The sequence below is a fragment of the Oncorhynchus gorbuscha genome, linkage group LG13 (assembly GCF_021184085.1).
Source record: "Oncorhynchus gorbuscha isolate QuinsamMale2020 ecotype Even-year linkage group LG13, OgorEven_v1.0, whole genome shotgun sequence".
Lineage (NCBI taxonomy): Eukaryota > Metazoa > Chordata > Actinopteri > Salmoniformes > Salmonidae > Oncorhynchus > Oncorhynchus gorbuscha.
The window spans coordinates 34651963-34678809 of record NC_060185.1 but is presented as its reverse complement, the minus strand read 5'-3'; the positions used below and the strand labels follow the sequence as shown (position 1 = coordinate 34678809).

At 42.4% G+C, this 26847-nt stretch overlaps 2 protein-coding genes and 4 non-coding genes across 8 annotated transcripts; 5 read left to right on the top strand and 1 right to left on the bottom strand.

Annotated features, from left to right (window-relative positions):
- Positions 1 to 1829: 1829 nt before the first annotated feature.
- On the bottom strand, positions 1830 to 17415 carry LOC123992779 (phosphoserine phosphatase-like). 3 transcript variants are annotated; one of them, XM_046294274.1, is made up of 6 exons: positions 17054 to 17415; positions 4854 to 4997; positions 4528 to 4662; positions 4158 to 4303; positions 3578 to 3726; positions 1830 to 2449 (listed from the first exon to the last, which is right to left on the bottom strand). In XM_046294274.1, exons 2-6 carry the CDS (start codon positions 4991 to 4993, stop codon positions 2339 to 2341), a joined length of 681 nt encoding a protein of 226 aa, XP_046150230.1. In that variant the 5' UTR covers positions 4994 to 4997; positions 17054 to 17415; the 3' UTR covers positions 1830 to 2338. The 3 variants fall into 3 exon arrangements, with proteins under 3 accessions (XP_046150230.1, XP_046150228.1, XP_046150229.1); XM_046294272.1 differs by having other exon boundaries at positions 17058 to 17333; XM_046294273.1 differs by having other exon boundaries at positions 16929 to 17068.
- Positions 17416 to 18297: 882 nt separating this feature from the next.
- On the top strand, positions 18298 to 26797 carry LOC123992777 (T-complex protein 1 subunit zeta). Its single transcript, XM_046294270.1, has 14 exons — positions 18298 to 18529; positions 19020 to 19083; positions 19330 to 19464; positions 19676 to 19849; positions 23105 to 23208; positions 23300 to 23410; positions 23813 to 23972; positions 24313 to 24395; positions 24667 to 24763; positions 25057 to 25204; positions 25758 to 25891; positions 26057 to 26159; positions 26259 to 26331; positions 26434 to 26797. The coding sequence occupies exons 1-14, from the start codon at positions 18393 to 18395 to the stop codon at positions 26504 to 26506; spliced, it is 1596 nt and encodes a 531-aa protein (XP_046150226.1). The 5' UTR covers positions 18298 to 18392; the 3' UTR covers positions 26507 to 26797.
- On the top strand, positions 23469 to 23603 carry LOC123994282. The gene has a single exon (XR_006831626.1). It is a non-coding gene; the product is annotated as a small nucleolar RNA SNORA15 (small nucleolar RNA).
- On the top strand, positions 24101 to 24236 carry LOC123994284. Its single transcript, XR_006831628.1, has one exon. It is a non-coding gene; the product is annotated as a small nucleolar RNA SNORA22 (small nucleolar RNA).
- Positions 24470 to 24607, top strand: LOC123994280. The gene has a single exon (XR_006831624.1). It is a non-coding gene; the product is annotated as a small nucleolar RNA SNORA15 (small nucleolar RNA).
- LOC123994281 lies at positions 25367 to 25503 on the top strand. The gene has a single exon (XR_006831625.1). It is a non-coding gene; the product is annotated as a small nucleolar RNA SNORA15 (small nucleolar RNA).
- Positions 26798 to 26847: the final 50 nt, after the last annotated feature.

Sequence of the window (26847 nt, the reverse complement as noted above, 5' to 3'; positions counted from 1 at the left end):
GGGTCTGCCCTTCAGAAAGTTCAGGATCCAGTTGTAGAGGGAGGTGTTCATACCTAGAGTCCTAAGCTTGGTGAAGAGCTTGGAGGGGATAATGGTGTTGAACGCTGAGCTGTAGTCAATGAAGAGCATTCTCACATAGGTATTCCTCTTATCTAAGTGGGTGAGGGCAGTGTGGAGAGCAATTGAGATCCGAGTCATTTATGGATCTTTTGGGGCGGTATGCAAATTGGAGTGGGTCTAGGGTGGCAAAGTTAATGTGTGCCATAACCAGCCTCTCAAAGCACTTCATGATTACAGAAGTGAGTGCTACAGGGTGGTAGTAATTGTGGCATTAGAGTTCTTAGGAACAGGGATGCTTGTGGTCATCTTAAAATGTGGGGATTACAGCAATCGTCCTGTTTTCTGTTATTTTATTTTAATTACACAGAAAGTCAACCGAAAGTCTTATTTTTTACAACCATGCTCTATTTCACCTGTGTGAAATAGAGCATTGTCATGCTCTGATCCCATATCTCCAGTTTTGCAAACAGGCGTGCGCGCATTGGACATGATTTCATGTAGTTCACAATGGAAGTTACCTGCTGCAGTATATCTCTGAGTTGTGCTCAGCTCTCTTGCCGCCAGTTGCTCTTGGTATATCATACTATACATCCATTTGGCAGAGGGAGACACACAACTAGAGTGCAGAGGCCCACCGTCCGGTGATAGACTGAGCCCCAAATAGCCATATGGAATCTGTTTTTCGTCAATATAGCCACGCAGAAAACTGAACATCCCATATGCCATTTCATGCTTTGGAAAAATGAGACAGAAAAATGCCCTCCTGAATAGCATCCCCCGCCATGTATAGCGAACAAAAGTCAATGCATGGGCATCTTGGCCCTCACAGCTAATGTCAATTTGGAGAGCATAAGTTAGGGAGTTGAGTCATTCAGTCGGACTTTCCTCTTGATTGCTAGCAATAGCATAAATGATTTGTTTAACAGTGTTATCTGACAAAGGTACTGATGTGAGTTTCTGTGCCTCTAACTCCCAACACATTGTTTTCACCATATCAATTGCGGCCGGTAATAAGTCTCTGCAATAGTGTGTGGTTTCATAGCATTGAGGGCCTAGTCATTCCCCGTGGGAATTCTCATGATCTAAGGGCGCTCACTGCTTGAATTTCATCTTTAAGATTTGAATAATTTTCATTTTTAAAGTTAACCACATTACAATGATTTTGAGATACAAAGACAATATAATATACATACTGTATATATATCTTTTCTTAGGGTTTTGGAAATTCGCTTGCGACCCGATTTTAATATCAGGCGACCCCTAGTTTGGGAACCGTTGGGTTAGCATGTCTTGGGGGTATGATATTTGTGCCTCTAACTTTCTCACTCATCATTATTCACAATTTATTCAGGACTATCTGTAATCATGGTAGCATTCATATTAATGTACAAGTGTTTAGAAAACACTTAATGTGCTAGGAATATGGGATCAAATATTAAACTCTTGACAACTTTAATACACAAGTGAATTTGTCCCAATACTTTTGGTCCCCTCAAAATGGGGGGACAAAGTACAAAAAATGCTTTAATTTCTAAACGGTTAACTCGATATGGATGAAAATACCTCCAATTTAAAGCGATCAGTCTGTACTTTAGTCATTGTATCATTTCAAATCCAAAGTGCAACAAGAAATGTGTCCCTGTCCCAATACTTTGAGCTTACTGTGTAGTTATGCCATTGTTTAGTGGATGATACTATCAGAGGCAGTTGTGCTGTTGACACAAACACAAACACAAACAAACAAGTAAATGACCACACATACTCAGAACTGCATTTTACACTTACTAATATTAGTGTCAATTGCAAAACATTTACATCTATAAAGGCATTTAATGGCATATATTGTAAAATGCAGTAGTTGTATTATCCTTCCCACAAAAGTTTGACGTAAGGACAAAACCACAAAAGTGCAGTTAAAAAAAAAACACAAATCCAGGGTTGGGTTCAATTCCAATTCAATTAATTGAATTCAGGAATTAAACGAACATACTGAAATTAAATCGAATGGACTCCAACCCCGCTCAAAACCCTCCACAAAAAGGATAACTTTATTTTTTTTAGTATTATCTAGTATATAAAATCAACAAGGGTCAAACCCAAGAAGACACTACAATAGTGTAAACATTTATTAATAAAAAAATCTATTGACTGGAAATGAAAAAATATTGTGCACTAGATAAAACCATAAAAGGCACACCATTAGGTGAAAATAAAACACTGATGTTAGCATTAGTAACAATAGTTGTAAGAGGGTTCAGGTTATGGTATTTCCTTGTTGTTAAATCTTCTCCAGTTCTTGTAGCAGCTCTCTAAAACTTGTGACGTACCACAAGCTTCTCTCCTTTACTTGCTGCCTAACCACGTTTCCACCAAATCCAATGAATGCATTCTGAAAAACAAATCAATGTGGTGAGGATAATTGTTTAATTAATGGATCCGATCCTTTTCCCCCCAATTTTCGCCTAAAATGATATAACCAAATCTAACTGGCTGTAGCTCAGGACCTGAGGCAAGGATATGCATATTATTGATACCATTTGAAAGGAAACACTTCGAAGTTTGTGGAAATGTGAAATTAATGTAGGAGAATATAACACATTAGATCTGGTAAAAGATAACACATAGAAAAAAAACACACATTTTTCTTTTTACCATCATCTTTGAAAGGCCATAATGTATTATTTACATTTAGATTTTGGCCACTAGATGGCAGCCGTGTATGTGCAACGTTTTAGACTGATCCAATGAACCATTGCATATTTGTTCAAAATGTTGTATCAAGACTGCCCAAATGTGCCTATTGGTTTATTTAAGTTCATAATTGTGCACTTTCCTCAAACAATGGCATGGTATTCTTTCACTGTAATAGCTACTGTAATTTGGACCGTTGTAGTTAGATTAACAACGCTTTCTGCCCATATCAGATATGTCTATGTCCTGGGATTTTATTTTGTTACTTACAACCTCATGCAAATCACATTAGCCTAGGTTTGCTCAACCGCCATGCCAGGGGGGACCGATCCCGTAGAGGTTAAAAGATTAAAAGACATCCAGTGTCCATTATTGCAGTGTTATTTTACATTATAGCTGCCTTTAACACCTGACAATCTAGTATTGGGATGTATTCATTAGTTGCAGACTGTAGCAAAACGTTTTGCAATGGAAACGAGTTTCTATTCGACAAATCCAGGTAAATTCCTCCCCGGTTCAATCCAGTTGCTTCTGTTTGGTTCCTAGTGAATACACCCCTGCAACTGCGCCTTTAAAAAAGGTGCTTAAACCCCCTTAACTCCTCCAGAGGCACTGCACTGCTGTTGACTCTGTGTTCCACCTAAAATGTGTTGTGTGCGTGTTTCTGTGGTGTCTAGGGGTGTTGGGAACAGAGACAAAATACAAATTTCCTCCACAAAATGGACAATAAAGTATTCCATGACAGAAAACCGGAGATGACATAAATAACAGCTATAAATACTAGCTTGCCACCTGTCTTTTAATGTATTGACAAGACAACACTTACTGCAGGGGGACAGGCCTCCAGGTCTGTGGCTCCATCACCGATCATCACCACATTCTTGAAGCCGTGCTTCTTCTTGAGCATGCTGATCACCTTCCCCTTCCCATTACTCTCAGATGTGGGCTGGGTCTCGTCAAAGCCAGCAAACTCACCTAGGGGGAAAATAGAACAACAAATTAGTAAAGAATTCCTCCCTGTAGAGGCCAATCTTCCGCTTGCTTGAAACCAGCCCTCTGAAGTCCAGTTCGAGTTTTATTGTCACAAGTACAGTAAAATGCTTCACTTGCAAGCTCTACCCAACAGTGCAGTAATCAATATCAAAATAGTATAACTAATACAAATAAAAAATATATATAATAAAGCAAATGAGAATTAAGAAACAAGAGAGGAAGCTATATACAGAGTCAGTGCCAATATCAAATGTACAGGGATACCAGAGTAACAAGATGGCCACCCGTTTTTGCTTCCAGCCATCAAACCAAAATAACCAATAATATTAAAACATGAATGATCATACTGTCATCACCCACACTTCATCCCTTCCACAGTGTGAGAGGTGATTCTGATACTGCTCTGATCTTACCATTGAAGTAGAACTTGAGGCGGTTGGCATACACGTGATGGAGGGGAATGTTGAGTTGAGTGGAGACATGCTCCACGATACAGCGGAAACCGCCAGAGACCAGGAACACCTTCACGTTGCGCTGGTGCAAAGTATCAACAAGCTCCCTGGACAATGTACAGAAATGTGTACATTTATTCTACTACATGCAGAAATTAGTACAGGTTTCATAAGCGATTGTGTAACTTGAGGTTAGACGCCCAGCTTGAAGAGACTACTAGTTCAACCATTTTATGTGAGTATTATGATCAAATTACCATAGCCTCTGCTAATAATCAAATCGTGTTGAGTGGAAAAAAAGACTGACAAATTGAAATCAACAACCACTTACTTAATACCTGCCGTCAACTGAGGAGGGTGGTCAGTTATCAGTTTGTTCACTTGTTCCCTCGAGCATCGGATGATGGACAGGCGCTCCGTCAGAGCAGTTTTAAAAGGAACTGACCCCCCCATGGCCTTGCGAGTCCTGAAATGAGAAAAACTCAATGTACTCAACAAATATGTTGCAAATTGAACATTTAGAAAGAAACACGTAGAAAATTATGGCACTGGGAAATGTACAGGGGAATGTAGATGGGCCTAGATAAAGAAAGGAGAGAAGAAAGAAACATGCATTTCAGCGCACTTAAAATCATTACGAATTGCTACACAACATACATTTCTGTGACAGCATCTCCAACCCCGCAGAATTTGGCTAGCTCATCAATGCCTTCTTCTCTGATAACAGTGCTGTCCACGTCGAAGCACACAGCGTCTGCTCTCCGGAAGATTTCCTTTGTCTGTGATAAAGTTGTCATTATGCTGATGCAAAAGCACCCAGGAGAGACAGAAACATAATTGATTGTTTAACTGACAGCGGTAATTTCTATTTGGACAGGACGAGTGCATTTTAAAGTGATGAGTGCATCAGAGGACAAATAATTACATGTGTTAATAGTAGACAGGAAAGCACAAGACTGAACTTCACTCAACTTTCTAGAATTTTCCCCCTTAGTTATTAACACTATCAACGTTTCACTGTACTGTGGGAATTGTGATCGAATCAACACAATATAAGTCACTTTCAATGTAACATACCGAAACAAAATGAACTATGCAAGACTTAGTATGCAAAACTAACTATGCGATAGATTTTGTTGCAGACAAACACATCGGAGTAGAAGTCTATTGCAATGACAGGCACGACTCAGGCATGTACTCTACACAGACCGGTGTGCCATTACCAATCAGATGTGCAGTAGACATGTATGTAAATAGACCCTTGCCATATATATGGATCTGTGAAATTCACTTCGAACTGGACAGTTCAGGGGTCGTGAGTAGATGTGCTGGTTTTGAGATCAAGGCGAAAACTACATGTAGCTACAGTTGAAGTCGGAAGTTTAGCCAAAAACATTTAAAAACTCAGTTTCACAATTCCTGACATTTAATCCTTGTAAAAATTCCCTGTCTTAGGTCAGTTAGGATAACCAGTTTATTTTAGGAATGTGAAATGTCAGAATAATATTTATTTCAGCTTTTACTTATTTCATCACATTCCCAGTGGGTCTGAAGTTTATATACACTCAATTAGTATTTGGTAGCATTGCCTTTCAATTGTTTAACTTCGGTCAAATGTTTCAGGTAGCCTTTCACAAGCTTCCCACAATAAGTTGGGTGAATTTTGTCCCATTCCTCCTGACAGAGCTGGTGTAACTGAGTCAGGTTTGTAAGGCCTCCTTGCTTGCACACGCTTTTTCTGTTCTGCCCACAAATCTTCTATAGGATTGAGGTCAGGGCTTTGTGATGGCCACTCCAATACCTTGACTTTGTTGTTCTTGAGCCATTTTGCCACGACTTTGGAAGCATGCTTGGAGTCCTTGTTAATTTGCGACCAAGCTTTAACTTCCTGACTGATGTCTTGAGAAGTTGCTTCAATATATCCACATCATTTCCCTGCCTCATGATGCCATCTATTTTGTGAAGTGCTTCACGGTTGGGATGGTGTTCTTCGGCTTGCAACATAACTATGGTCATTATGGCCAAACAGTTCCATTTTTGTTTCATCAGACCAGAGTACATTTCTCCAAAAAGTACGATCTTTGTCCTCATATTCAGTTGAAAACCATAGTCTGGCTTTTTTATGGCGGCTTTGGAGCAGTGGCTTCTTCCTTGCTGAGCGGCCTTTCAGGTTATGTCAATATAAGACTTGTTTTACTGTGGATATAGATACTTCTGTACCGTTTCCTCCAGCATCTTCACAAGGTCCTTTGCTGTTGTTCTGGGATTGATTTGCACTTTTCGCACCAGAGTACATTCATCTCTAGGAGACAGAATGCGTCTCCTTCCTGAGCAGTATGACGGTTGCGTGGTCTCATGGTGTTTATACTTGCGTACTATTGTTTGTTCAGATGAACGTGGTACCTTCGGGCGTTTGGAAATTGCTCCCAAGGATTAACCAGACTTGTGGAGGTCTACATTTTTTTCCTGAGGTCTTTTCTGAGATTTCTTTAGATTTTTCCATGATGTCAAGCAAAGACGCACTTAGTGTGAAGGTAGGCCTTAAAATACATCCACATCTCCAATTGACTCAAATGATGTCAATTAGCCTATCAGAAGCTTCTAAAGCCATGACATCAATTTCTGGAATTTTCCAAGCAGTTTAAAGGCACAGTCAACATAGTGTATGCAAACTTCTGACCCACTGGAATTGTGATACAGTGAAATATAAGTGAAATAATCTGTCTGTAAACAATTGTTGGAAAAATTACTTGTGTCATGCACAAAGTAGATGTCCTAACCGACTTGTCAAAACTATAGCTTGTTAACAAGAAATTTGTGGAGTGGTTGAAAAACGGGTTTATTGACTAACCTAAGTATGTAAACTTCCGACTTCAACTGTATGTGTGCACATTTGTACATATCCTTTCCTAGTTAGTGAGTTTTTTGCCCAGTTATAATTTGTAGTCAACAATGGAGGAGTGATTGCTTCCTACAAGTGCACAAAATGTGTGCATTTCTAGACATCTTTGAAAAGCAAGTCAGGTGAAGAGCTATTTTTGTCTTAAAGAGGAAGGGTTGTATTTTGAGACGGGCTTGAATAAACTGGGTAGCATAATTTGTATGATTCTCTGTAATAATGGTAAGGGAATAATGATACATTTTATTTTGCCTGAAGGACAAGTGGTTAAACAGGTTAATGTCAAGCCCTGCATGTTTTTTTTCTTCTCAAAACATGAAACCACACATTGGTTGCTACTGTAGGCTGAACGATAGAACAGCTATGTCCATGTTAAAATGTTATGGGATGCATTTTCTCCATTGATGATAGGCCACTCTGGTAGGCCTGCCTTATGATCAAATAGCCACAGTAGTCTAGTTGACTCAGTGTTCACAGTAAACGCGCACCGGATGTTGCACAGAACTTTCACAACGTTCAAGTTTTGCGCTCAGCAGACCTGAAATCTAAATTTTTTTGAGGGAACATTGGTTAGGAGAAGGGTTAACTAACATGATATGTAGCTACAAATTTGCGAAAAAGTACTAAGTAGTTGAAATGTTGGGTTGCTAGACATTTACGTTATATGCCCACCCATTCTGACCAGTCACCCTCCTTTTGTTTTTTTGCCTTATGTAACCATACCAAATGTAACATTCCATACTAATTTGAGTGTCCAGGATTTTAATTTACTATGTTATGTCTAGTCTGAAACCAGGCTGAAAATTTGGTCAAATGAGTTGAAAAGTAAGATAATGTGATTGGGGTGCTATTTGCATATTCCATCCTGATTGGCCATATGCTAATGAGGACCTGGGGAATGTAGGGGTTCACGAGGAATGCATCACTCTCTCTCATGTGGCTTGTAATGTGAAGTTAGCAATAAATGTGCCTTCATAAATATACACCGTTAGTAGTTATTTTACTCACATACAGACAAGTTTGATTACACAACATGGTGTCAGAAGTGGACTAGAACGAGTGTATTTACTAACAGAGTTTAGCTTACAGTACCTGGTTGAAAAGTTTTGGGAAGAAAATCGAGGAGGCTATTAGGCATGGAAGACGTCGCAGGAGAAGCACAGTAGCCACCGGCAGTAGTGGGAAGAGGCCAGCCACCCATGCAAAGTCCAGCGGGAGGGTCACAGATACTCGCGCATACAGGCCCAAGCCTTACATTTAGCATATAACCGCCGGAGACATTAGATTTTTCTAAACCTCAAGAATGGAACAAATTGCTTAGGAGGTTCAAGCGCTTTCGTCAGGCGAGTAATCTTCACACATCTACCGAGAAAAACCAGGTAAACACTCTACTGTATGTACTGTACGGGCGACGAAACAGATTACGTTTTGAGGGGTCTAAACCTAAACAACCTCGAGCAAAAACAGTATGGATTTCTTGCATTCTTTATTGTGCCCAGTGGATAGAGTTATGCAGAAAGGCAGCCAATGGAAACAGAAATTCCAGCATGAGAAAGCTAGCCATGAAAACGCTAATGACAAAAAGCAGTCAGTGTCAAAACTGTGTCAAAATCCTTGCCCATCCAAGAGCACAGTGTGCAGCTAATGAAGTAGTGCGTCACTCCTGTGGTAAAAAAAGGACATTACCAATGTATCATTAAGAGCCGTAAACAAGGTTCAAAGAAAAGGATGATAGCATTTTCCGGGGAACAATATAGGAGCAGGATGTTTGACATTCAAGTGATGAACAGAAATGTGAAATTTAAAATAGACACTGTTGCCTCTGCTTGGACCAGGAAGAGTGCCGCTGGACGTGATCGGCATCGCAAGTGTGGTTCTATGAAAAGGAGAAAAGGAGACACTGGAGGACGTGTATGTCATCAGAGATCTACACACAGTTTTACTAGGCAGACCAGCGATCACAAAGCATGAGCTAGTAGCTCGACTCTGACAGCATTAATTTACAAACACTGAAAGAAAGCTATCCAAAGCTGTGCAGCGGTCTTGGCACAGTACAACAACCATATACCATCAAGCTGAAACCTGGCGCAGAGCCCTATTCACTGCATGACGGATTCCTCTGACATTGCTGCCAAAAGTCAAGAAAGAACTAGTGTGCAAGCAAGGGTTCAAGGCTGCTACCAGAGTGGAGGAGCCCACGGACTGGTGAGCCGGCATAGTGGTTGTCCCAAAGAAGAACTGGGACGTGTGGATATGTGTCGATTTTACCCGTCTCAATGAGAAAAATACATACTTCCCACTGTCGAACAGACCCTTGGCTCATTAGCCGGGGCGAAGATCTTCAGCAAGCTCAACGCGGACATGAGCTTCTGGCAGATTCCGCTAGCCAAGGAGTCAGTTAAGCTAACAACCTTCATCACACCTTCTGGACATTACTACTTCAACGGTCTGCCTTTTAGCATTGCAGAAGATGGAAAAAGCCAGCTTAACTTTGAACATGGACAAATGAAATCAGATGAAATCATGGACAAATTAAATTAAATCAGTTTTACATCATTTCTGGTTAAATGTGCCACCAGAGGGAAAAATACCACTTTAAATCCTCACACAGAGATGCGTACAAAGCTCTCCCTTGCATTCCATTTGGCAAATCTGACAATAACTCTATCCTCCTGATTCCAGCTTACAAGCTAAATTTAAAGCTGGAAGCACCAGTGACTCGGTCTATAAAAAAAGTGGTCAGATGAAGCAGATGCTAAGCTACAGGACTGTTTTGCTAGCACAGACTGGAATATGTTCCGGGATTCTTCCGATGGCATTGAGGAGTACAAAACATCAGTCACTGGCTTCATCAATAAGTGCACCGAGGACGTCGTCCCCACAGTGACTGTTTGCACATACGCCAACCAGAAGCCATGGATTACAGGCAACATTTGCAGTGAGCTAAAAGGGAGAGCTGTCGCTTTCAAGGAGCGGGACTCAAAGCCGGAAGCGTATAATAAATCCCGCTATGCCCTCCAACGAACCATCAAACAAGCAAAGCGTTAATACAAGACTAAGATCGAATCGTACCACACCGGCTCTGATGCTCGTTGGATGTGGCAGGGCTTGCAAAGTATTACGGACTACAAAAGGGAAGTACGGCCGAGAGTTGCCCGGTGACACAAGCCTACCAGCCTACCATGCTCACTTCGAGACAGGTAGCTGTTCCGGATGACTGTGTGATCACGCTCTCATGTAGCCGATGTGAATAAGACCTTTAAACAGGTCAACATTCACAAGGCACAGGGCCAGACAGATTACCAGGATGTGTACTCCGAGCATGCGCTGACCAACCGGCAAGTGTCTTCACTGACATTTTTAACCTCTCCCTGTCTGAGTCTGTAATACCAACATGTTTCAAGCAGACCACCATAGTCCCTGTGCACAAGAACACTAAGGTAACCTGCCTAAATGACTACCGACCTGTAGCACTCACATCTGTAGCCATGAAATGCTTCGAAAGGCTGATCATGGCTCACATCAACACCATTATCCCATAAACCCTAGACCCACTCCAATTTGCATGCCGCCCCAACAGATCCACAGATGCCGCCATCTCTATTGCACTCCACACTGCCCTTTCCCACCTGGACAAAAGGAACACCGATGTGAAAATGCTATTCATAGTCTACAGCTCAGAATTCAACACCATAGTGCCCACAAAGCTCATCACTAAGCTAAGGACCCTGGGACTAAACACGTCCGTCTACAACTGGATCCTGGACTTCCTGACGAGCCGCCCCCAGGTGGTAAGGTTAGGTAACAACACATCTGCCACGCTGATCCTCAACATGGGGGCCCCTCAGGAGTGTGTGCTCAGTCCCCTCCTGTACTCTCAGTTCACTCATGACTGCACGGCCAGGCACGACTCCAACACCATCAATAAGTTTACTGATGACACAACAGTGGTAGGCCTGATCACAGACGAGACTGCCTATAGGGAGGAGGTCAGAGAACAGGCTGTGTGGTGCCAGGAAAACAACCTGTCCCTCAATGTAATCAAGACAAAAGAGATGATTGTGGACTACAGGAGAAGGAGGACCGAGCATGCCCCCATTCTCATCGACGGGGCTGTAGTGGCACAGGTTGAGAGCTTCAAGTTCCTTGGCATCCACATCACCAAACTAACATGGTTCAAGCACACCAAGACAGTTGTGAAGAGAGCACGACAACACCTCTTCCCCCCTCAGGAGACTGAAGATTTGGCATGGGTCCTCAGATCCTCAAAAGGATTTATACAGTTGCACCATAGAGAGCATCCTAACTAGAGGTCAGCCGATTATGATTTTTCAACGCCGATACCGATTATTGGAGGACCGAAAAAGCCAATACCGATTAAATCGGCCCATTTAAAAAAATGTATTTGTAATAATGACAATTACAACAATACCGAATGAACACTTATTTTAACTTAATATAATACATCAATAAAAATCAATTTAGCCTCAAATAAATAATGAAAAATGTTCAATTTGGTTTAAATAATGCAAAAACAAAGTGTTGGAGAAGTATAAGTACAATATGTGCCATGTAAAAAAGCTAACGTTTGAGTTCCTTGCTCATTGCTCATGAGAACATGTGAAAGTTGGTGGTTCCCTTTAACATGAGACTTCAATATTCCAAGGTAAGAGGTTTTAGGTTGTAGTTAATCTAGTATTTATAGGACTATTTCTCTCTATACCATTTGTATTTCATATACCTTTGTGTACGGATGTCGTCTGGGGATAGAGAGGAGGACCAAGGTGCAGCGTGGTAAGTGTTCATGTCTTTTTTAATAAACAAACTGAACACTGGAACAAAACAATAAACGATGTGAACAAAACGAAACAGTACCGTGTGACTCAAACACTCACATTGAAACAAACACCCACCCACCAAAAGTGAAACCCAGGCTACCTAAGTATGATTCTCAATCAGAGACAACTAACGACACCTGCCTCTGATTGAGAACCATACTAGGCCGAACACAAAAACCAACATAGAAAAACAAACAGACTGCCCACCCCAACTCACGCTGTGACCGTACTAAAACAAAGAATAAAATAACAGAACTGTGGTCAGAACGTGACACTTTGACTATTGGATGTTCTTATAGGCACTATAGTATTGCCAGTGTAACAGTATAGCTTCCGTCCCTCTCCTCACCCCTACCTGGGCTCGAACCAGGAACACATCGACAACAGCCACACTCGAAGCAGCGTTACTCATCGCTCCACAAAAGCCACGGCCCTTGCAGATTAAGGGGAATAACTACTCCAAGTCTCAGAGTGAGTGACATTTGAAACGCTATTAGTGCACACCCAGCTAACTAGCTAGCCGTTTCACATCGGTTACACCAGCCATTAGGCTGATAGGCTTGAAGTCATAAACAGCGCTGTGCTTGCGAAGAGCTGCTGGCAAAATGCACAAAAGTTTTGTTTGAATGAATGCTTACGAGCCTGCTGCTGCCTACCATTGCTCAGTCAGACTGCTCTATCAAATCATAGACTTAATTATAACATAATAACACACAGAAATACGAACCTTTGGTCATTAAAATGGAAACGATCAATTTGAAACAAATGGTTTATTATTTCAGTGAAATACGGAACCGTTCGGTATTTTATCTAACGGGTGGCATCCCTAAGTCTAAATATTCTTGTTACATTGCACAACCTTCAATGTTATGTCACAATTACGTAAAATTCTGGCAAATTAGTTCGCAATGAGCCAGGCTGCCCAAACTGTTGCATATACCCTGACTCTGCGTGCAATGAACGCAAGAGAAATGACACAATTTCACTTGGTTAATATTGCCTGTTAACCTGGATTTCGTTTAGCTAAATATGCAGGTTTAAAAAATACATACTTCTGTGTATTGATTTTAAGAAACGCATTGGTGTTTATGATTAGGTACAGTCGTCCAACGATTGTGCTTTTTTCGTAAATGCGCTTTTGTTAAATCATCCCCCAGCATTGCATCGATTTTATGCAACGCAGGACACGCTCAATAAACAAGTAATATCATCAACCATGTAGTTATAACTAGTGATTATGATTGATTGATTGTTTTTTATAAGATAAGTTTAATGCTTGCTTGCGAATTACCTTGGCTTCTACTGCATTTGCGTAACAGGCAGGCTCCTCGTGGAGTGCAATGAGAAGCAGGTGGTTAGAGCGTTGGACTAGTTAACTGTAAGGTTGACAAGGTGAAAATCTGTCATTCTGCCCCTGAACAAGGCAGTTAACCCACCGTTCCTAGGCCGTCATTGAAAACAAGAATGTGTTCTTAACTGACTTGCCTAGTTAAATAAAAGGTATATAAAAAATGATTTTTTTTTTAATGTAACACTTAAATCAGTGCCCAAAAATACAGATTTCCGATTGTTATGAAAACTTGAAATCGGCCCTAATTAATCGGCCATTCCGATTCACTGCCTGGTACGGCAACTGCTCGGCCTCCGACCGCAAGGCACTACAGTGGGTAGTGCGTACAGCCCAGTACATCACCGGGGCCAAGCTTCCTACCATCCAGGATCTCTATAACATTGTCAGAGGAAGGCCCTAAAAATTGTCAGACTCCAGCCACCCTAATCATATGTTGTTCGCTCTGCTGCCGCACAGCAAGCAGTACCGGAGCGCCAAGTCCAGGTCCAAGAGGTTTCTAAACAGCTTCTACCCCCAAGTAATAAGACTCCTGAACAGCTAATCAAATGGCTACCCAGACTATTTGCATCCCCCAGACTATTTGCACCCCCCCCCCCCCCACTGCTGCTACTCTCTGTTATTATCTATGCATAGCCACTTTAATAACTCTACCTACATGTACATAATTACCTCAACACTGGTGCCCCCTGCACATAGACACTGTACCGGTACCCCCTGTACATTGCCCTTCTATTGTTACTTACTGCTGCTCTTTAATTATATATGTTATGCTTACTTTTTTAGGGATTTTCTTAAAACTGCATTTTTGGTTAAGGGCTTGTAAGTAAGCATTTCACTGTTGTATTCGGGACACGTGTGACAAACAAAATTTGATTTGAAATGTATCCTGTCAAAAGGAGGAAGTGTAGTTCCTGGGCCACATTATCTCAGACAAAGGAGTACAGCCCGATCCGACAAAGACAGAGTCTGTCGAGGAGATGGCAGAGCCATCCAAAGTCAGCGACCTACGGATTTTCTAGGAATGGTGAACCAACTGGGAAAGTTCATCCTTCAGTTAGCAGAAAAGGACAAACCTCTCAGTGACCTACTCTCAAAGAAAAGCCACTGGTACTGGGGGGCCGACCAAGTCAGAGCCTTCAAAGAGCTGAAGGAGGAGCTGAATTCAACACCCGTGCTAGCCCTGTTTGACCCAAACAAAGAGACCAAGGTGTCAGCCTATGAATCTTCCTACGGACTAGGAGGAGTGCTGCTGCTGAAGAAGATCAAGGTATGGAAACCTGTTGCTTACGCTTCCAGGTCTCTCACACCGACCGAGCAGAGACACGCTCAAGTGGAAAAAGAAGCTCTGGGGCTGATATGGGCATGTGAAAGATTCAGAGACTTTCTCATTGTCAACACTTTCAGCTGGAAACTGACCACAAACCGCTCTAAAGCCTTCTGGGGAACCAATATTGGGACAACCTTCCCCCACAAATGCAACGCTTCAGGATGAGACTTATGACATACTCTTATATGATTGCTCATGTCCCTGGAAATAGGCTGTGGAATGCAGACACGTTGTCACGTGCGCCAGTCAAAGCCAAAGCTACTGCTGCTAAAATGGAGCTCATGGAGAGAACAAATACATATGTAAATGCCATGATTGAACAGCTTCCAGCGAGTGTTTCCTACATAGACAATCTGAGAGAACAACTCAAAGCCAACAGTGTGTGCTCAAAAGTCATGACAATGTGTCAGAAAGGATGGTCGGAGTTCAGCGGATGCGAAGGACTGAACAAACTTGTGCTTAACTGCAGGACACAGATCAGAGGGCACAAACCACATATACCATCATAACTTCCTGAGAGACCTTGGCAAAGACTGGGAGCAGACTTGTTCACTCTGAAATGCACCACCTACCTGCTAGTGGTGGACTACTCCTCAAGGTGGAAAATTGCAAACCTGTCACTAACGAATTCTGCAGACGTCGTAGTTCATCTGAAGTCCATCTTCGCCCACCATGGGGTACCTGAGATCCTGGTTACGGACAATGGGCCTCAGTTCTCTGGAAGACCCCTTTCCGACTTCGATGCAGAGTATGAATTTTGCCATGTCACCAATAATCCAAAGTTCCCGCAAAGCAACATAGGGTGGAACGCGCCGTTCAGACGGTGAAGAACCTCCTCAAGAAAGCAGCTGACCCTTACCTTGCTTTGCTGGCCTATCGGTCAACCCCACTCCAGAATAGCTTCAGCCCGGCGCAACTGCTGATGGGATGACAGCTTCGTACCACGGTGCCAAAACTCCCATCGCTGCTAGACCCATCAATCCCAAACACAGGTGTGGTCAGCTCAAAGGAAAAGGAGAGAAGGAGTGCGGATCAGCAACCCTTCAACAAGCGTCACAGAGTCAGCAACCTCAGCAGACACCCACCCTGAAAACAGGTGTTGATGACGGACTCAAATCACAGGAACAGTGCTGAGGGAACATGCAATACCACAATCCTACATAGTGGACGTTCCCCACGGTTCTGTCCACAGGAACTGATATCACCTCATCCCTATGAATGGACCTGAGAACAACAACGCTACGCAGGAGAAGATTCAAGTGTCTTCACCACTCCGACACACCAACACCCAAGGTAATCCTGGATGTACCTGCTACATCCAGAACAAGGTCTGCGCAAGCAATGGTTAAACCTCAAAGGCTGGACTTTTAAATCAGAGCAACAACAAAAGACTGAGCTCAAAGTAAAAAAAAATAAGACAAAACAACAGCTGTCAAGTTGTTACAGTTCTAACTTATCTGTGGGATACATTAGTGTTAAAATAAATGAGAGATGCATTTTGGGTTAAAGTTTACAGAAAATATTTTGCAATCATGACTATGTTGAAATGTTCCAGAAGAACTAGCATCTCTCGTTTAACAGACCTACCGACATAAAAGACAGAATAATCCCTTAGACCTACCAACATAAAGACAGAATAATACCTTGAAGGTTTCTGAGACATAGGCAGTGTACCATTTATCCTCTGAAAAGGGAGATGTGGTGTTATTTGCATATTGCATCCTGATTGGTCATATGCTAATGAGTCTTGGGGATCGTAGGGGTTCATGAGGAAAGCATCGCTCTCTCTCATGTGGCTTGTAAATGTGAAGCTAGCAATAAATTTGCCTTCATAAAATATATACTGTTAGTAGTTATTTTACTCACGTACAGACAAGTTTGATTACACGACAGTGATCAGCTCAAAAGCATGCGATAGAAACAGTCTACCGTACATGATTAATCGACTGATGCAGTGCAAAACAATATTTAACGAGACAAAACTTTAAAATATATATTCTATTGTTAAAAATTACACCGAATTTACTTAGTCGGTCAGTGCAACGTTTTCTTGTAGTTGCTGGCAGTAGTAACAGACTACAACAGCAGCCTTGGAGAAGACTTTCGTGCAACTAACTGAACTGTTGCGTCACCCTCTCCTCGTGAAAGAGTGCCCGGCATGCGCAAAAGGTGATGAATACCATTGCCAACTTGATCTTCCACTACGATACATTTGTGCACGGTCGGCATCACAGAGCAAAACAATTGAGTTCATTTGAAATCATACAATGCGTTACATAATGTATCAATTCAAGGACAATATATACGTCTGTATTACCTGTGCAAAGTGTCCTTGATGGTGTTAAATGTTACTCTTCATATGTATTTTTTGGCATGTGCTGGTCCTGCAAACTAAGTCTACTTTCTTCAATAAGAAAACAAGTTTGTGCAAAATGTTCTTACTTACTGGTTGCTAAAGCGTTGATATGGCACTGTCCACGGTTTCAGCATTGGCCGACTTCCCTGATGCTTTCAATAGGTTCAGTGAGGAAGAGAAAGCCGAGCGAATCAAAAGAAAAGCCGGCACGTGAGACCGCCCACTATACAGTTTGCTTTTTACCAGAGACACTCGAGGAGATGGAAAACTCAATTGGCGGCGTATTATCGGTCATTGTGTACGATGCCCATGCTACTTCAATGAGCCGCGTAGTGCACTCTGATTTTGGGACACGAAGAGGAATGAAATGGAGTCAGTTGGGCGCTAGCTCAAAAACCCAAAATTAGCATGTATTTCGTCAACAAGAAGTACATTACACACATATTCCAAGATGTGAGATAATTAACTTGCTATCTGTAATATTGTATAGCTTTGGAATCGTGACATATACTTTCGAGGAAAATATACACGTTTATCGACTCATACCCTGACTTTGAGAAGGGATTGCGTGACGATTTACTTCGACAGGGTGCTGGGTGGGGCGTTACATATAACTGACCCATTTTGATTCTTATCTCTGCTTTTACGTAACCCAAGAGGCGAAGAGGTGAGATGCCCAACTCGGCAGAAAAAAATGTCCAGCAGGTGGCGATTTTTCGTTGCTTCGCCCACCAAGCAATGAGTTTTGTGTGGAGATCAGTGAGTGTCGAATTTGGTGGCTTATTTGCTACGTGAGGTTTATTTGATCTAATATACATTTCGTAATGAGTACATTGTTACGAGTGTACTGGGATAAGTAGGAAACGTGACATCCCGGCAACTTTCAGAAAAAATACTATATCGGTGTTGTCTCGAGATGGCTATATTCCGCCCCCCAACTGCATTGCCTTTTTGACAGTGAGACAGATGACATCTATTTTTACATATACATTAGCTATTTATGTCCATATTAATATTTAATTTCATACAAAGTGGTTTCTCATGATGGTAGATTTTAAAAAGGAGTAGGGCATTTTTTAAATATGACTTATAAATCACATCCTCTTCTAAAACAGCTGAGCTTGAACAGATTTGTATTATAAAGATCTGTGAATTTGCGCCGCTCATTGCCAAATTGAACCTCATGAACAAAAAGGTTTGACTCCGCCTTTTCTATATTTGAGTTACCTATTGTTTCACCAATCACACAGGGTAATTTGGATTTCCGCCTAACATCTGGCCAATAAGACGACAGTAAGGAGGGATCAATGTCAATTTCCGCACGTGAAGCCCAGAGAGTTCCAGAAACCGGCCTTTCTTGATTTAGCGTTAAGCTTTACAGTAAATTCTACAGCGTGGAGAAACTGAATAGCAAATGTTTACACCATGACTGCTATAAAGGCATTAAACCCGAAAGCTGAGGTAGCACGTGCTCAAGCCGCTCTGGCAGTAAATATCAGTGCTGCTCGGGGTCTTCAGGATGTGCTCAAAAGTAATTTGGGACCAAAAGGAACAATGAAAATGTGAGTGCAACTGGCCATGCTCGCTAGCAGTTAGCATGCTACTGCTGCTAGTTTAGCTAACATCGTGGTATCCTGGCAGCCAGTAGACCATTTATGGTATTATATACGTTTATTTTGTCAGATCCATTGTACGCAGTAGTTTCTCTAAGAAACTATGTTAGCTTGCTTGATAGCGGATTTCCTAGCCACCTCCAAAATACGTAGCTAAGTTATAGCTAGCTAATGGTAGCTATCTGAATTATCATCAGGGAGTGGTTTTCCAATGGGCACTGGGTTATTTTACCAATCAATGGTATTAGCTATAAAGGATAATCGGCAGATCCCTAGATCATTTGGAGACTACTATAACTGAAAAGCTTACTATCAGTTTATATACAACTAGTCTCATTGTTTTCTAGCTATACTCGTGATTAAGAGACAATGTACAATGCATCTAGTCATGTTTTAAATATCCATTTGTTGAGCCTATAACAAATTGTTTTGTTTGCAGGCTTGTATCAGGGGCTGGTGACATAAAGCTGACCAAAGATGGTAATGTCTTGTTGCATGAAATGGTAAGACAAATATCCTATGAGTTTGATGTACGGTTAACACCCATGTGTGCTTTTTTTTTTTGTAGCTCCCATGGATTTTTACCCTGTAAAGTGTTGTCTGTAACCTCTGCATTGGAGGAGTTGCAATTCTCCTCCACATGTATTCAGTAGACCAGTACATCTTCATCTAACATCTGTAACCTTACTAATTGTGAGATGTGTTGCCTTATATTCTTGCTTTGACACTAAAGTCTTGTCTTCAATCAGCAAATCCAGCATCCGACAGCATCCTTGATTGCCAAAGTAGCTACAGCACAGGATGACATCACAGGGGACGGTACAACATCCAATGTGCTCATCATTGGAGAGCTCCTGAAACAAGCAGACCTCTACGTGTCAGAGGTGAGATGGGGCTTGGGGGAAGCCCCCAACATGTAATTGAAATAGTTTCCTAGATAAGGGAAGGGATTTTGATGAAATAGATGCTTTATTTTAGTAAGGTTGTGTGATGCCAATAAAGCAGGTTGCATAATCTGCATCCCAGTACCATTAGTTAACCCCCTATTCCTGTGTTTCGTCCCAACCTGTATTTTCTGTCTTTGCCTCCAAAAAGGGTCTCCACCCACGGATAATAGCAGAAGGTTTTGAGGCAGCCAAGGATAAGGCTCTGAAGGTGCTTGAGGAGATGAAGGTGACCAGAGAGATGGACAGAGAGACCCTCATCCACGTGGCCCGCACCTCCCTCAGGACCAAGGTCCACGCCGAGCTGGCTGATCTCCTCACAGAGGTGTGTGTTTGTGACGGGAATACAGATATGCATCTGTTCTTCAGATACAGTTAAAACAAAGTAGGGGTGTGGATCAGACAACAAGTCACTCTGGTGTGAACACCATTTGGCTCATGCAGGGCGACATCTCATTCACAGAGAGTTGATCAAGCTGTTGATTGTGGCCTTTGGAATGTTGTCCCACTCTTCAATGGCTGTGCGAAGTTGCTGGATGTTGGCATGAACTGGAACACGCTGTTGTACATGTCGATCCAGAGCAACCCAAACATGCTCAATGGGTGACGGGTCTGGTGAGTATGCAGGCCATGGAAGAACAGGATCATTTTTAGCTTCCGGGAATTGTGTACAGATCTCTATTTTTATTTCCATCTTTATTTAACCCGGTAGGCTAGTTGAGAACAAGTTCTCATTTACAACTGCGACCTGGCCAAGATAAAGCAAAGCAGTGCGACACAAACAGCACAGTTACAATGGAATAAACAAACATACAGAGAGAAGGTCTGTATACAGTGTATGCAAATGAGGTAGGATAAGGGGGTGAGGCAATAAATGTGCCATAGTAGTGAAATTATTACAGTATGGCAAATTAAACACTGGGTTGATAGATGTGCAGAAGAAGAGTTTGCAAGTAAATAACAATATGGTGATACGGTAGTTGGATGGTCTATTTACAGATTGGCTATGTGCAGTGATCTGTGAGCTGCTCTGACAGCGGGTGCTTAAAGCTAGTGAGAGGGATATGGGTCTCCAGCTTCAGTGAATTTTTATTTTATTTTTTGCAATTTGTTCCAGTCATTGCCTGCAGAGAACTGGAAGGAAAGGCGGCCAAAGTAGGAATTGGCTTTGGGGGTAACCAGTGAAATATACCTGCTGGAGCGCGTGCTGCGGGTGGGTGCTGCTATGGTGACCAGTGAGCTGAGATAAGGCGGGGCTTTACCTAGCAACGACTTATAGATGACCTGGAGCCAGTGGGTTTGGCGACGGATATGAAGCGAGGGCCAGCCAACGAGAGCATACAGGTCGCAGTGGTGGGTAGTATATGGGGCTTGGTGTCTATGCATTCAAATTGCCGTCCATAAAATGCAATTTGGTTTGTTTTCTGTAGCTTATGCCTGTCCATACCACAACCCCACCGCCACTATGGGTCACTCTGTTCACAACGTTGACATCAGCAAACCGCTCGCCCACACAACGGCAAACATGCTATCTGCCCGGTTCAGTTGAAACCAGGATTTATCCGTGACGAGCACACTTCTCCAACGTGCCAGTCGACATCGACGGTGAGCATTTGCCCGCTGAAGTCGATTATGACACTGAACTGCAGTCAGGTCAAGACCCTCGTGAGGAGCATGCAGACAACAAGCATGCAGATGAGCTTCCCTGAGACTGTTTCTCACAGTTTGTGCAGAAGTTCTTAGGTTGTGTAAACCCACAGTTTGATCAGCTGCCCAGGTGGCTGGTCTCAAGATCCCGCAGGTCAAAAGGCTGGATGTGGCTTTGTGGAGTCCCGGACTGCCGTGGTTACACGTGGTCTGCTGTTGAGGCTGGTTGGATGTACTGCCAAATTCTCTAAAACATTGTTGGAAGTTGCTTATGGTAGAGAAATTAACATTTAAATGATCTGGCAACAGCTCTGGTAGACATTCCTATAGTCTGCATGCCAATTGCATGCTCCCTCAACTTCAGACATCTGTAGCATTTTGTTGTGACAAAACTGTAAATTTATGGAAGGTATACCTGTGTAATCAGCTTCTTGATATGCCACAACTGTCAGGTAGATGGATTCTCTTGGCAAAGGAAAAATGGTCACTAACAGGGATGTGAACAAATTGAGAGATATAAGCTTTTTTGTGCGAATGGACCATTTCTGGGACGTTAGTTCAGCTCATGAAACGTGAGACCAACACTTCCATGTTGCATTTACATTTTTTTTACTTGCACTAGTTTGTCATTTCTGCCCTGCTAGAGCTGCCCAGTGTCAACTGTAAGTGCTGTTCTAGTGAAGTGGAAACGTCTACGAGCAACAACTGCTCAGCTGCGAAGTGGGAGGTCACAGAATGGGACCATCGAGTGCTGAAGCGCATAGCACGTAAAATCATTCTGTCCTCGGTTGCAACACTCTCAACCAAGTTCCAAACTGCCTCTGGAAGCAACGTCCGTACAATAACTGTTCGGGAGTTTCATAAAATGGCTTTCCATGGCCAAGCGGCTGCACACAAGTTTAAGATCACAATGCCAAGCGTGTGTAAAGCTCGCCGCCATTGGACTCTGGAGCAATGGAAACACGTTCTCTGGAGTGATGAATCCCGCTTCACCATCTGATAGTCCGACAGTCGAAACTGGATTTGGCGGATGCCAGGAGAACGCTACCTACCCCAGTGCATAGTGCCAACTGTGAAGTTTATAGGGGGAATAATGCTTTGGGCTTTCATGGTACCCTTAGTTCCAGTGAAAGAAAATCATAACACTACAGCGTACAATGACATTCTAGATTCTGTCGCCACAATTTCGGAATGTCCCGTATCAGCATTGCAGTGCACAAAGTGAGGTCCATACAGAAATGGTTTGTTGAGATTGGTGTGGAAGAACATAGCCCTGACGTCAACCCCATCTAACAACTTTGGGATTAATTGGAACGCGGACTGCGAGCCAGGCCTAATTGTCCAACATCAGTGCCCAACCTCACTAATGCTCTTGTGGCAGAATGGAAGCAAGTCTCTGCGCCAATGGTCCAACATCTATGGGAAAGCCTTCCTAGAAGAGTAGAGGCTGTAATGGCAAAAGGGGGACCAACTCCATATTAATGCCCAGGATTTTGTAATGAGATGATTGACGAGCAGGTGTCCACATACTTTTGTGTAGAGCAGGGATGGGCTAATGTAGTCCTCGGGCCGGACTGGTCACACTTTTCCCCATCTCTAGCGCAAACAGCCTTTTAAAAAAAAAAACGTTTTTATTTTTATATTTTTTTTAAAAAGTCAATTGCATTTTAAACTGAATATCATGATTAGTTGGTCTATTGGAGTCTGGTGTCACACTTTTGCCCCAGCTAACATACCTATCAGGCCCTCGGACTGGAGTTACGCATCCCTGACTTAGAGCATTTACTTGAGCCTGGCTGGTGTGGGACTTTTTGGGGGGGGGGCTCTTCCATGTACCAGACAAGCTTAATCAACCAATGCTGTACTTGTCATTTGATTGTATGATCAGCACATCTAATAACTTCACTCCCTTTACTTGGGGGATATTCTTCAGGCTGTGGTGGATGCTGTGCTGGCTATCCACAGACCCAATGAGCCTATTGACCTGTTCATGGTAGAGATCATGGAGATGAAGCATAAGACTGACAGCGACACACAGTGAGTGTACATATCACTCTCAAACAGTCACTGACAATGTGTACATTTGAATTGTGTCCCAACATTGTGACCTTTTCTGTCCCCTCCCTAGGCTGATCCGAGGCCTGGTGTTGGACCATGGTGCCCGCCATCCAGACATGAAGAAGCGGGTAGAGGACGCCTTTGTGCTCACTTGCAATGCCTCTTTGGAATATGAGAAAACGTCAGTATAATGTTAGCACAGCTATTTTTGGCTTTTACTAGGTGGACTAAATGTGTAGGCATGGATGAATTCTGTGTTACAGTCCGTAGTAGATCCAGTCAGACACCATGCAAAAGCATCCTTTCACTATTTCTTTACTAAATGTGAGTGCTGACCTGTGCCTCATCTACTCTATGGAGAAGTGAATACAGTCTTTCAGTTTAGTTAATTTCATAGATGTGGCAAAGCTCTTTTTAAGCAGGAATGATTTTTGGTCACTGGAAAGTCAATATTATAGGACGTAACTACTACAGTAAAGGGGATTGTAGTGTGACCGTCTATGTTGTATACTTTCCCAATAGTGTCCTGTGAAAAGAGCATGGATTTCTAAACTGTCAGTTCAAACCCCTGCTTTGCTTTCAGTGAGGTGAACTCTGGCTTCTTCTACAAGAGTGCTGGCGAGAGGGAGAAGCTGGTGGCTGCTGAGAGGAAGTTCATCGAGGAGCGTGTGAAGAAGATCATCGAACTCAAGAACGCAGTTTGCGCTGATAACAGCAAGGGCTTTGTGGTCCTCAACCAGAAGGTATGACTAGGAATTTAATGTATTCACTGGCGAAAAACGTGTTTTGGAAATGTGATCCATCAATCTTTCAAAGAACTTTTTTTTTAAGACTTTCAGGCAATACTAACTTGTTAAGCAGAAGTGTCTGACAGCACAGTGAACACCCTTGTGTGCTTTTGTAGCTCCCCTGGATTTTACTCTGTGCTACAGTAAAGTGTGGTCTGTAACCTCTGCATTGGAGGAGCTTCATTCTCCTCCAAATGTATTCAACAGACCAGTACATTCAGTATTGCAGCATATTAAAAGTGATTTGAATTACATTTGGGTTCATTAAATATATTTTTTAAATTACTCCTTAAAGGGCATTGACCCATATTCCCTGGATGCTCTGGCCAAAGAGGGCATTGTAGCTCTGCGTAGGACCAAGAGGAGGAACATGGAAAGGTACAAAAACTATATAACCTGCCTCAATCTTTGTTTACAAGCTTGAACAGTGCATCTTGGAGAGGTACTCTTGTGCATGGATGAATTCTGTGTTACTCTTGTCAGTAGTAAAATCAGTCAGACACCATGCAAAAGCATATTTTCACTCCTACTTTACTAAATGTGAGTGCTGTCCTGTGCCTCACTTATTCAGTGGAGGAGTGATTACAATTGTGTGTGTGAGACTAATTGTAATATTTGAGTGTCTTACTGACTATTTTACCCCCCCCAGACTCACCCTGGCCTGTGGCGGTATTGCCATGAACTCTTTTGAAGACCTCACCCCAGAATGCCTGGGCCAGGCTGGTCTGGTCTATGAACACACCCTGGTGAGTTAACATGCTGGGTCTTTACCTCTAGACCAGGACAAACTGTTAAATGGTCTGTACCAGTTTCCAAAACATTTGGTACAGAATTCCTCCTGGTGTGGGTGGGAGGAATCACTGGCCACATTCACCCCACTGAGGATACAAAAGGGGCCTATCAGCTTGCCATGCCTCTTTCCAATACTATGAAAATCTATGATTTGGTAAAAATGTGTATGATATCATGGTCAAACATGTAATATTGTGGTTTATCATGATGTTAAATATATAATTTAATGGTTTCTCCCCAAATACAGGGTGAGGAAAAGTACACATTCATAGAGAAGTGTGGAAACCCCCTGTCAGTGACCCTGCTTGTGAAGGGACCCAACAAACACACCCTGACCCAGATCAAAGATGCAGTCAGGGATGGGCTCAGGGCTGTCAAGAACGCCATCGAGGATGGTACGTGCTGCTGCAATGGAAGTTCATCTGACACTAGGGAGGATTAATCAAACTCTGCAACTATTTGAATCCAGCTCTACTATCAGATGATATTGAGTGGGGGAGAGTTTGGTTTTATCAAGATGGGACTGATTCTGTAACGATGCTCGAATAGATTTGTAGGCATGGACGAATTATGTGTTACTCTGTCAGTAGTAGATGCAATCAGACACCATGCAAAAACATCCTTTCACTACTTCTTTACTAAAGGTTAGTGCTGACCTGTGCCTCACCTACTCCTTGGAGAAGTGAATGCTAGTTTAAATGCATACTAAAACTCTTCAGGAACAGCCCACTGTAAAGTCATTCCCTATGGAATGTTGAGAAGTCTGTGGTCAGATGGCATCCATTCACATTTTTCAAACACCACTCTGCCTCAAATCATTTAACTTTGTGTATAATACCTTTTAGAAATCCTTTTGTTTTTCAATGTGTGCCTACCCATATCAAAGACTGATCTCTTATCAGCCAGTCAGCTGTTGTTCAGAGTCTGATCCCAGTGTTGACTTTGCAGGCTGCGTGGTGTCAGGGGCCGGGGCCTTCGAGGTGGCTGTGCATGATGCTCTGATAAAGCACAAACCCTCAGTGAAGGGCCGGGCTCAGCTGGGTGTGCAGGCTTTTGCTGATGCCCTCCTCATCATCCCTAAGGTATGTAATGAGTCTTGAAGTTATTTATTTTTGTCAATGCCTTCTGTGCTTTGGCATTCTATTGATATAACATCTATTTAACTCTGACAATGAAGGACATCAGCTTTTAGCTAAGTCTTGGCAATAGATCTAAGTACTGCTGACTGAATGTTTCTTTCTCTCCAGGTACTAGCCCAGAACTCTGGATATGATCCCATGGAGACCCTGGTCAAACTCCAGACTGAGTACAAAGAGAGTGGTCAGCTGGTTGGAGTTGATCTGAGCTCTGGTATGGAATTTAACCTCAAACTGAGTATATGGATTTATTTCACATTCCTATGTCAAAACAAAAATATTAATCACTTTAAATGTACCTATTTTTCTTTAGGTGAACCAATGGTCGCTTCAGAAGCTGGGGTTTGGGATAACTACAGTGTTAAGAAACAACTCCTTCACTCTTGGTAAGAACACACCCTTTTAATCTCAATTCAGTATGACCCTTCATATTTAAGATTCAATGACCCTTTGGATTAAACTGTTATTGATTTGTTTTCTGTCCACAGCACGGTAATAGCCAGCAACATCCTGTTGGTGGATGAGATCATGAGAGCAGGCATGTCATCCCTGAAGGGCTAGGTCAGAACTGATGACTGAAATGAGCTCTTGTGGATGACTACCACTTCAGATACTAGTTATGAGAGCAGCCTCGTAGAATAACTAGGGGAATAAATGGACCAGTATTAGGTTCTCATCCGAGGTGGTGATTGGAGAATTCTTGTTCCCCTGCTTGTTGACATGTCTGTAATGTTGTATTATACATGGATGGACACTTTCATCCCACATGTGTTCCTTTTTTTTGTTATGGCTCATACCAAGAATGTATACACCTCACTCTTAGTATGTAATAAACCTGTAGCTTGGCTTTGAGTTTGCAGCTCATTATAATCAATCATAAGTTATACTTTTTGTACCAATCA